Source organism: Catharus ustulatus, chromosome 14 (assembly GCF_009819885.2).
Source record: "Catharus ustulatus isolate bCatUst1 chromosome 14, bCatUst1.pri.v2, whole genome shotgun sequence".
NCBI lineage: Eukaryota > Metazoa > Chordata > Aves > Passeriformes > Turdidae > Catharus > Catharus ustulatus.
In genome coordinates, this window is record NC_046234.1 from 7,934,044 (window position 1) to 7,946,191 (window position 12,148).

At 45.6% G+C, this 12,148-nt stretch overlaps 1 protein-coding gene across 4 annotated transcripts in view; it reads right to left on the reverse strand.

Annotated features, from left to right (window-relative positions):
* Positions 1 to 12,148, reverse strand: part of LOC117003032 (serine/threonine-protein kinase PAK 3) — a 130,471-nt gene that overhangs the window by 18,267 nt on the left and 100,056 nt on the right. For all 4 annotated transcript variants that reach the window (XM_033072638.2, XM_033072639.2, XM_033072640.2 and 1 more), the window contains 3 exons: positions 10,979 to 11,110; positions 10,232 to 10,394; positions 5,806 to 5,869 (listed from right to left, as the gene is read on the reverse strand). In XM_033072638.2, coding sequence (XP_032928529.1) covers positions 5,806 to 5,869; positions 10,232 to 10,394; positions 10,979 to 11,110 — 359 coding nt within the window. The remainder of the gene's footprint in view (positions 1 to 5,805; positions 5,870 to 10,231; positions 10,395 to 10,978; positions 11,111 to 12,148) is intronic.

The window sequence follows — 12,148 nt, forward strand, 5'->3', positions numbered from 1 at the left end:
TGCCAATTGCCACCTCAACAGTGCACCGCCGGCAGTACCGGACGAATCGAGATGCCGTGATCCCCATCCACAAGATGATCCGTGAGCTGGAGAGCCAAGGGGTGGTCAGCAAAACCCACTCACCCTTCAACAGCCCCATCTGGCCCGTGCGCAAGTCTGATGGAGAATGGAGATTGACTGTGGACTATCGTGCGTTGAACGAAGTGACTCCACCGCTGAGCGCTGCCGTGCCGGACATGCTGGAGCTCCAGTACGAGCTGGAGTCCAAGGCAGCAAGGTGGTATGCCACCATTGACATTGCCAACGCATTTTTCTCCATTCCCCTGGCAGCAGAGTGCAGGCCTCAGTTTGCCTTTACATGGAGGGGCGTGCAGTACACCTGGAATCGTCTGCCCCAGGGGTGGAAACACAGCCCCACCATCTGTCATGGACTGATCCAGGCTGCACTGGAAGAGGGTGAGGCTCCAGAACACCTTCAATACATCGATGACATAATTGTGTGGGGGAACACGGCAGTGGAGGTATTTGAAAAAGGAGAGAAAATCATACAGATTCTGCTGAGAGCCGGCTTTGCCATTAAAAAGAGCAAAGTCAAAGGACCTGCCCGAGAGATCCAGTTCCTGGGAGTAAAGCGGCAAGATGGACGGCGCCAGATCCCCACTGAGGTCATCAATCAGATCACCACGATGTCTCCACCAACCAGCAAGAAGGAAACACAAGCTTTCCTAGGTGCCATAGGCTTTTGGAGAATGCACATTCCTGAGTACAGCCAGATTGTGAGCTCTCTCTACCTGGTCACCTGTAAGAAAAACGATTTCCACTGGGGTGCTGAGCAGCAGCAAGCCTTTGCCCAGATCAAACAGGAGATCACTCATGCCGTGGCCCTTGGCCCAGTCAGGACGGGACCAGAGGTGAAGAATGTGCTTTACACTGCAGCTGGGAACCATGGCTTGTCCTGGAGCCTTTGGCAGAAGGTACCTGGGGAAACCCGAGGCCGACCTCTGGGATTCTGGAGCCAGAGCTACAGAGGGTCTGAAGCCAATTACACTCCCACAGAGAAGGAGATCTTGGCTGCCTATGAAGGAGTCCAAGCTGCCTCAGAGGTGATTGGGACGGAAGCACAACTCCTCCTGGCACCCCAACTACCAGTGCTGGGGTGGATGTTCAAAGGAAAGGTTCCCTCTACCCACCATGCCACCGACGCCACATGGAGCAAGTGGATTGCCCTCATCACGCAATGCGCCCGCACTGAAAACCCAAATCGCCCTGGGATTTTGGAGATAATTGCAAACTGGCCAGAAGGTGAAAACTTTGGTCTCGCCGATGATGAGGAGCAAGAACAAGTGAGCCGGGCCGAGGAAGCCCCACCGTATAACCAACTGCCAGCAGATGAAACATGCTACTCTCTTTTCACCGACGGCTCCTGCCGCGTCGTGGGAATGAACCGGAAGTGGAAAGCAGCCGTATGGAGCCCCACACGACAGGTTGCACAAGCTACTGAAGGAGAAGGTGGATCAAGTCAACTTGCTGAACTCAAAGCTGTTCAGCTGGTCCTGGACATTGCTGAAAGAGAGAAGTGGCCAAAGCTCTACCTTTATACTGACTCGTGGATGGTAGCCAATGCTCTGTGGGGTTGGCTGGAAAGGTGGAAAAAGGCAAACTGGCAACGTAGGGGAAAACCAATCTGGGCTGCCGACGAGTGGAAAGACATTGCCACCCGTGTAGAGAAGCTACCTGTGAAAGTTCGTCATGTGGATGCCCATGTCCCCAAGAGTTGGGCTAATGAGGAACACCGACACAACGAGCAGGTAGATCAGGCTGCACAGACAGAGGTGTCAAAGACAGACTTAGATTGGCAACACAAGGGAGAATTGTTCCTAGCTCGATGGGCCCATAACGCCTCAGGTCATCAGGGCAGAGATGCCACGTATAAGTGGGCACGAGACCAAGGGGTGGATCTAACCATGGACAGTATCTCTCAGGTTATCCATGACTGTGAGACGTGCGCTGCCATCAAACAGGCCAAGCGGGTGAAGCCCCTCTGGTATGGTGGGCGTTGGTCCAAATATAAGTACGGGGAGGCCTGGCAGATTGACTACATCACACTGCCTCAGACCCGCCAAGGCAAGCGCTACTTACTGACAATGTGGAAGCCACCACCGGATGGTTGGAGACCTACCCTGTGCCTCACGCCACTGCTCGGAACACCATCCTGGGCCTTGAGAAACAGGTCCTTTGGAGGCATGGCACCCCTGAGAGAATTGAGTCAGACAACAGGACTCATTTCAAGAACAGCCTCATAAACAGCTGGGCTAGGGAACATGGCACTGAGTGGGTGTACCACATCCCCTACCATGCACCTGCAGCTGGGAAGGTCAAACAGTGCAATGGCCTCCTTAAAACCACCTTGAAGGCACTTGGTGGGGGGACTTTCAAGAACTGGGAGAGTAATCTACCAAAGGCCACATGGTTAGTGAACACCCGAGGCTCCACTAACCGAGCAGGCCCTGCCCAATCTGAGCTCTTGGGAACACCAGATGGAGATAAGGTTCCAGTGGTACACATGAGAGGGATGCTAGGGAAAACTGTTTGGGTGAACTCTGCCTCCAGCAAAGGCAATCCTGTCCCTGGGGTGGTTTTTGCTCAAGGACCAGGTTGTACCTGGTGGGTGATGCAAAAGGATGGAGAGACCCAATGTATACCCCAAGGAGACCTTGTTCTAGGGTGAACTATCTATGATACTGTGTCTGTAACTGCATGTATGTATGTAATTTAAAGGTTTTAGTTTGAAGTAGTATGTTAGCATGGGAAAAATTTGGGGTGGATAATGTTGGGGGTTGGGCAGGTTTTACTCTTCCTCCTCTGTGGAGAATTTTTCCCATTATCATGCTAAGAAGTCGGCCAGGCAGCTCCCTCAGCTTTTGATTGCTCAAGACAAAAGGGATGGGTGGGGACTGTCTCCCTCCCTCAATCGCTGGTGGAGTTTGGGGAGTCTGGGTGGCTGGGGGTTTTTTCGGGTTTTTTTTTTCCTTCCTTGGGACACTCGCAGGTCCAAACGCAGAGGAGAGAGGTTTCTCTGCGGTTGGATTGGCCCTGCACCCTGCCCTGCTACAGCCTCCTGCCTCTGAGATCACCACTGAGAACCAGGACCCAAATGCTGAGCGGGGAGTTCTTCTTTCACCCTTCTCCCACCTGGGACACAGCCCTGCCACTGCCACCTCCCTGCTCCCGCCTGCTGCTGCTGCGGCTGCGAGGGCCCTGCCCTGGTCCTGACCTGGACCGTGCAGAGGAAAAGAGTGTCTGAGACTGGAAAAAGGACTGGAGCTGAGTGTTTTCTTCTGTTTTGGTGCTGATTTTCAGAGCAGATGTTGTTCTTGTTTGTCTTGTAGGTATGGTTATTCCTAAACCCATACCTCTGCCTGAGAGCCCCTTAATTTCCAAATTATAATAAACTGAAGGGAGGGGATTTTCACTCTCCATTTTAGGAGGAGCTCCTGCTTTTTTCTTGGCAGTACCTGTCCTCCAAACCAGGACAAAAGGTAATTTAAGTAAAGCTGTGAAATAATTGCAAAGGTTTTGTGACTCTGAATTAAAAACTTTTACTTCCAAGTAACTCATTTCTGATCAGTAACTTTTAATCAGTTCTGCAGCACCTTGTCCTAACTGCAGTTAGGCAAGTGCCAGGACTCACCACTAGATCTGTGTCACTGTGATGCAGTGCAGTACTAGCCAGGCTGCTCACGGCTCCATACTAATTTGTCTTGCTACAAGAGCTAACACTGTTTTAGCAAACACAACCTCTTTATCAAGTGCTAGTTAGAAGTAAGATTCCTCTGGTGTCAGCAACATTTTCAGTCCTCAGCTGAAGACAGACCACAAAACAGGGACTCAGCACTGACTTGTTCTGCAGCACAGGTCTGCTGACTACTGTTCACCGCTAAGCGGCTGTAAAAACATCACAGTATGTATTAACATCCCAGATGTATGAAGGCATGAAGTGCATGCAATGTGCTGGCCAAGTTGCTTTTCCTTATATAAGCAGCTACTCCCTACCTGCAGTTCTCTGAGCAGCCACACCTCTCCCTGCAGTGCTCTCATTAGCAGCTACTAAAAACCTGCTCACTTCCAACACTCTAACACTTGCCTGTGGCATAGCTGTACCCAAATGATTGCAGAGGTGACAGCTCAGGAAGTGGCACCCGCTTTAACTGAGCACATCAGCACCTGCAGAGGCAGTGCCACAGCCCAATACTGCTGCAGACACCCAAACCCCAGCCATGCAGCACTTTGGGTCCTCCTGATCATCCTGTATGATTACCTTTCTGATGATCTTTCTCTTTAGGATCTTTTCCTATCACAGTAAATTGGCCTGCAGTATTAGAGGCATGATTTAGTTAGGACAGCACACTCGTCTCCAAGGAGGCTATGCAATCAATCTTCAGGCTGTACTAGAAGCTGGAGGAAATCCATTTAGACACCCTTTTACACCACATACCAGCCACTTGTTTTTCCACCAGTTGCCAAGGCACCTTTGTACAAGCTCACTCCTAAGACTATCAGAATAGAAGACTGTGAGGGTGATGGTCACATTCTCACAGTGACAGCAATAATCTGCTTCACATCCATGTTTATTCTGCTCTCACCTGTTTAGCTGACACTTCTTTTCTAAGGGACAGGCACAGCTTGAAGTATCCACTGAAATTTTACAAATGACAGTAAGAACCAAAGCTTTGGGTAGGAAGCAAGTTGGAATTTGAGAAAGCGTATTAATACAATGAATGGAGCCTAAACACCTTCCCACAAGGGCCCTATCAAACCAGAGAGATCTCAGACAAAACCTGCCAGAGAAAGAGCATGACTGTGTCAGCCTTTCTGCAGTACATTAACTATTCTAGGTTAGCAACAGAATACTCTGAGTTCAGACCTCACAAACAGTTAAGGCAGAAAAATATCTCCTGATGCCAGTAAACAGCTTCTGTCCTACACTGACAGCAGTGTCCTGGTGTTACACAGATGGTGCCATCCTCCTGGAACAACAACACTGTCAAGGAAACATTAATGGTGCAGGCAGTCTATATTTAAAATGCAAATCAGATACCTAATTTTGAGGCAAGTTCTTTTGTTCTTGCCTCCTCACACAGGAAATATTTCAAATTGATCCAATTTACAGTAAGCAAACCTGGGGTTCAAAAGGGAATGGCTTGGGTGATTATTTTCAATAAATGCCCAGAACCTGCAGGATCCACAAGGGATCCACCATGAGGCAGATGATGTGCATTGGCACTGTGCCTATTACTGAATTACAACCCCTGCTAGAAAAAAGAGCTTATTATTTAATCTCTGGTTTCAGTTTCTAAACGATGCAGTTATAAGCCTGACCACTGAATATTGTTTTAAGCAAACATTTGAAATAAATGTTATTGAGAGCTGTCAGCTGACAGCTATCAGGTGTTAAGTTGCGCTTTTAGGTAACAATGTTTTTTCTCCTTTCTTGAACATGGTTGTATTATTTTGAGGCATACAAATATGATTTCTCCCAAGAAAATAAGCAAACAAGAGCCACACGCCTGAGGGACAGGAGATCTTTCAGGCCCTGCTCCTTGCTGCAGATAAGATACTGTCAGCATCAAGTTGTATTTGATGATTACTTTTGACCTCAGTTATAAATTCTGATCAGTACTGAGACACAGGAGGATCTAAACCTGATCATATCTGAACTTTGGGGCTTGCCTATCTTCATGCTTGATATTACGCCAGCAAAACACCTGGCCCATGGTTTTGCACAAGTAACTGGATATGACTTACCCTTGGCCAATTTTTTCAAATCGAGTGTATTTCTTCTTAGGATCTCCCACACTCACAATGCTCCCTGGAAGAAACAAAATGCAAGATTCTCACTTCAAAACAGAGAGTCCACCTTTCAGCAGATCTGAAATGCAGCCCCACTGTCTGGAGCTTTGAGCCATTTGTGGTCAGTTGGGTAACAAAAACAGCAACAAAGAGGCAGTTCCATGGCAGATGGCCTCCACAAACATTGATTCTCTACACTCCTTTAGGGTTACCCTGACAGGAAACTAAACACAAGGAGAAACATTCGGAACAGACAGAGATCAGAAACAAGAGGCACCAATGTAAACGTTTGTTCTCTACAAAAATTAAGTAGAGATGGAACAACAGTGCCTTTATTTTCTTGGGAATAAACACACTGTGATTCAACAAAAGGTTTAATACTTCTGAAGATTAAATGTGCTTTGTGCTCACATTTTATGAACAGGTGCCATTTTTGGAACAGGAAGAGTATTTCAAGTGTTTCTGAGAGGAGGAGATCACCTCAACCTTTCAGCAGCTTGCCAGTAGAATGCCTTAATGTTTGCAGTGAACAGCATCTCATGTTACAATCAAGAATGATGGGGTTTCAGAATCAGGGTCCCCATCACTGGTTTCCAGGCTAAGTTCTGAAGACACCCCTACCCTGCACCATTTCAAGAACCACACTACTGGTTTCCAATGTGACACGGACCCGTCACTCACACAGGACTTGCCCTCTCATCACCACACACACACTGTTCTTCTCAAAAAAGCAGAATTGGTTTCAAGGACAGCAGTGCTCCTGGGGCGCTGGTGCAACACAGACAGCTGCCCAAAGGGATGCTGATCCTGAGCCCAGCTGATACAATGCAGAAGACAGACCAAACAAGGGGCTGCTATCTCCTGGAAGCTCCATGCTGCAGTAGGGGGATGGTCAAGCTCCACAGTGTGAACAGGACATTCATACGTTCTCATCTATCTCTCCTTCTAGTCAGCTAGAAGGGAGTCCTAGAGTCCTCTAGTCATGTTCTTCTCTACTGAGGACTTATTTTGTATTGAAGACTTGCTCTAAAGAAGCAGAATGAGCTTTGTTTTATGCCATGTGTTTCAGTGAGATGAAAATATGAAAAGTTAACCAGGTTCTGAAGGTCTTACATCTTCAGCTTGGGCTCCTGACACTCCAGACCATCTCACTCTTGCAGGTTGACACAGAAGGGCAGGACCACTTCAGGGCACTTGAGACTGTGTGGGCATCCCAGGCAGTAGGTAGGCTCACTCTGTCATCAACCCTGGCTGGCATTCCCAGAGCACTGGGCAAGGGGAGTGAGCACATGGAGCAAAGGAAACCTCTTCTGCAGCTGCCATTAACACTCTTGCCAAGCACTGCAAAACTGCTTTAGCAGGAAGTGTACCAGATGGTGCTGATGCCCTGTCTTCTTGCTGTGCTGGCAGGCAGGATTCCTGGCTAGGCATCCAGCCAGATGCCCATTTGGATGCTAAAGACCTCTCTGCTCCATAAAAATGGCCTGGACAGGGGGAAGAAATGATTGTGACTACTGAGAGGGAATGGTGCACCATCTAGTTTTGTTTTGGATGCACATGTAAACAAATAACGTGTTTGTATTTGTAATACAGGGATACAGCCAGATCAGTCAAAGGAAATATGCTGCAGATCACTGAAGTCTTTCCTTCTGGAGTCATCTTCTTAAACTGTGATGTACATTCCAAGGTAAGTCTTTAGAAGACATTTGCATTGAGCCACCACCTTAGGCTTTGCTGTTTGCATTCTATCAAGGAAACTACCAGACTAGAAAAACCAGTACTATTTATTTAATTAAGCCATTGGATTTGTCTGAGTCTATCAGATTTTGGCTCTTTCATTAGACACAAACAAAATATCTTAATTACTGGGTTGTTCTCTTTCCCATCAGATTTCCTGGCATCTCCAAATGGGCAAGAAGGTGTCAAGCAGGGCAAGGTTTAACTTTAGCTTTCAGTGGCATGAACTCTACAATGGGTGATGGGGCCAGACTGTCCCACATGGGACTGTCTCACAACCCCATGAGCTCTGCAGCAGAAAATCAAACACTGCTCTAATTCTGTGCTGGGCTGGACAACAGGAACAACACTGTGTGCCAGTGCCTGGCTAGGTGCTATTATTAGCAAGTTATCTATTGTATCTATTAAAACAGATATCAGAAGTTCATTCACTTCAGAAAAAAATACAGAGAAGGACTGAAGAAGAAAGATTTTAAAAAATTATTTTCCAAATCTGCCACTAATTTTGAAGTTTAGATTTCCAGCGTTTTTCTTCAAGACATGAGTAGCTGCTTTGCCAAGGCAGATGTTTGTGGCTGGTTCCCTGTGCATAAGCCAATGCACATCAAACATTAAACATTACAGCACTAAAATCAATGAAGTGATGGTATGTAGCTCCCACTCAGACAAGCACTCCCTGCACTGGACAAAAGATAAACCTATCAGCTATTTTGATGTCTTTAAGTACTTTCCTTTATCAAGTCCTAAATAAAGTGGATAAGAAGCTGAATTGGGCCAGTTCTGTTTTATAGTTATCAGTGGAACATAGTCCTGATTTCATTACAGACAGAATTTTATTTGATCTTATCTCAATATTACAGGCTTTACTCACTAAAAAAACTCTAAAAGCTTTAAAAGAACTGAAGTTATTTCGAGCAGAAAAGAATTATGAAAGCAATTTTAGATAAAAGAGGGTAGGGTACACCTTCCTAAAAGTAGCATAAACGGTTGTAGGGGAAGTAGGCAAGGCAGAGTAGTCATGTGAATCAAAATACAACAAGCACCACGCTGCTTAAATGTAATTAGATCGAGAGTCTAATATAAAAACATCATGCCTGTTTCCAGATAGCTTCATGAAAGCACAAAAATATTTTCATTGCCCTCATCAGAATTTGCCCAAAGCAGACATTCAAACCTTGCTTACTTGGTAGCAAATTGTTAAGAAAGAAGAAGCATGAAAGCATGTAACATTTCAAAGATATAACCCCCAAAACCTCCAGGGCACAGTCCCAACCTGGCATATACAGCAGCCTGAATAAATGATAGACATACTTGAGCTCATGGATGCAGGGTACCTGTAGATCTCATGGGGGAAGCCTGCCTCAAACATTTAGCATCAGTTGAAGAGGCAGAATTCCTCTCTCTATAAGCTGACATACCTGCAGGTAACCACCTGCTCTAGTATTTCATTTTGCCCTCAGCTAAAGCTATTGAATTCATCCCTTGGATACTTCCTAATGTCACTGAGATTCATGTCAACCTGGTAAAGATGCAGGAAACTCTATGCAAGCAGCCGAAATCTCACAGCTAAGGAAGACTTCAGCCCGTGCAGTCACAGCAGCCATCAGTGGCAGGGCAGGTATGACAAGGTTGAGGAATGGCAACCACTGAGAAAAAGCCATAGCCAGACCAGACCCTATTACAAGCAATTGCCTCCATTAAAGACACATTACTGGCTTTGTGATCTGACAGAAGGAGGTGTAGATCAATCTGGTTTTTTTACTAACAGTTAATGGTAGACACAGAGTAACCTGAGCTCTGTTCTGAACCCAACCATTTAATCTGAGAACACTGCACTGGCAGCTATCATGTGCAAGAAGCAAATTAAATTGGTTGCACTGCAGAATCACAAAGGTCTTGATGTGCTTCAACAGAGTAAGATCTGCACAGGGATTGGGGCCAACGGTTAGGATTCTAATAGTATTAAATGGTTGGGAATTAGCCATGAAAAAGTGCCATGTCATCTGAGGAATATATAGTGGATGCTCCTTTCAAAGGAGAACACAGTGACAAAATCGTAAAATTCTTATAAAAACAAACTGTAGGAGAAGCAATAACAGCTACAAAAAGGACAGCAAGAGAATACCTGGAAGATGTGAAACTCTCTCAAGGAAAGTTCATTAGGGCTTGAGGAACCAGCTTAGTGCTGCAGTTGTCTACTGGTAAAAAAACCCACACCATTAAAAAGCCTCCACAAACAAAAACCCAACAGATTTTTGCGATGTATTTTGATTCCAATGACTCATGAGAACTTAGTAGTCTAAAGAGAATTTAGGAACCCAAACATTCTGTTCCATTTGGTCACTAGCACACAGGAGTTCCCTACATCATTCACTAGGTCACAGCCTTTTGCTCACCCAGAAACAATCTCTGCTTTTGCCTTGAGCACAGAAGGAAGCTCAGGCAAACCCAGCCCAGTCCCAGCTGCCCTCAGAGGCAGCAGGAACACCCCGAGTGTTCTCTCGCTGCCTCGAAGCACAGCAGTTTCTGTAGGGAGCTGTAAATGACTCTGTGACACTAAACTGAGAGAAACATTTGGTACAGCTAATGCTGCCACATGCAGGAAATACACTGCTCTAGCAGACTTGAAATGCCCAATACATACTCAGTTTCTCTAGGATCTCTTCATCTGTCATCTTGGATTTTTTTCGCTGCCGGTCTGTGTTTCTGTACAGAGTGTTTGTGTTTGAGTTTTCAGGCTGGGGAGTGGTGGCTTCTTTAGCTGGTGCTGGTGCAGCGGCAGGTTCAATAACAGAGCGTGTATAGATCTGCGACAATAAATTATTTCGTGTCAGGAAGGTGACTGCCAGAGACCCCCAAGATTGTATTTCATACAAACCCTTAGGAAGATTGTGTCAGCTAAATCCAGGGCTCTAAAAGTGGTTTTGCTGTAAGCCACCTCTTAAATTGAACAAGTGAAAAAAAAAAAAAAAAAGACAAGTTACAAGTTCATGGCCAATTTCAATGTTCAATTTTCATGGATTTTCTGATACAGTCCATGGAGAGGGGCAGGTACCTCCAGAGGACAGTGTGTCCTCTTGCCAGGATAAGAACTGCACCTTTGGACTGCTATCTCTGCTGACAGGAAGGACCCTGCACAGCTAGACAAAGTGGCTCATTTTCACACTTGTAGCATTAAAGGACATCTTACTTGATACAAGAATCCTGGAAACTGCCACATGAATGCAGAAGTTCAAACCCAATTTTCCCAGTGTAAGTGGCTGAAGTGAAGCTGTGTGTCCTGAAAGGACTTCCACCTAAGCACCTGCAGCTCCCAACAGCAAGTGCTGTCTGTCAGAAACTTGCATCTGTGCACTGCACCAAACACAGACCAACCACAGCTGGCACTTACTGATTTTGTGTGTTCAGGCCGTGGGGCAATAACGGGTGGAGGTTCATTGTCATCTTCTTCCTCTTCTTCATCTTCATCCTCTTCTTCAGACACAGAGGGAGCCAGAGGAGGTTCTGATGCCGTTTTTGTGCTCTGTGGACAAACAGTACTGTGACTGACAGTCACTATCCTGACACTTTGAAACTTTGATAGCTACCTACACCCTTAGTCTTCCTAGACATCAGAGCCAACTGAGATATGCACATGCTCCTACGGGCTGAAGTTCTAAGTTAAACTCAGCACAACACTTAAAGGTTTAGATTCATTGAACTCCACCAGTCCCAGCTGATGCTTAGTGGCAGGGGGTTATATCCTGTCATCCCAAATTTGCTGGTGAAACAAAAAATGAAAGTGAAGTGTTTACCAATTGCTTTAAAACTGGCTACAACAGGCCACTTAGAGAACTGAAGCAAATTAAAGGCATTCAACATATTCACAGGCCATGCCTTTGGTCTAGTAGAAATACCAGTAAGGGAAACCCATGGCAAACAGGGAGACCTGAGTTGGTAATTTTGAGAAGCTGTCATGCTGACTGTCTCACCACTGCCTCTGTCTGCTAGATGAAAATACTACAGCATCTGCCAAGGTGTCCATACCTGCTGGAAAAGCTACTGGGAAGGCTTACTGTGCTCTGGTGAACACCACACTTCCTCTGAAAAGTGTGTTATTAAAGATAAGGGAAGTGGCATTGATTGGAGATCTGAAGTGTGAATATTCAAAGATGACTTTAATTTCACTATGCACAGTTGGTTGTGTAATCACAAACGTCATAAGAAACTGCTTAACACTTTAAAATAAAAGCCAAATCCCAATTCAGTCACTTGCTATTTAATTCACTAACAATAACCCTAATAAATTTGGTCAGTATTAATGTGTATGTCACTCCTACATCTCTGGGATTGTTATTGCAATACAGCACTAATTGGATGGTTATTTAAAACTGTCCTTCAGTGGTTCCAGTGAGTTACGTATCAATTATAACCTTATTTATATTCAGTTATATATCCAGCTATACTAAGGTGAAATCACAAAACTTGGTAGAAATGGAATTCTAAATTTCTAAAACTAAATTAAAATGGGTTTATTAGGCAGTGCTGCATATTGTTGTGAATGATATACACCATGGTTAAA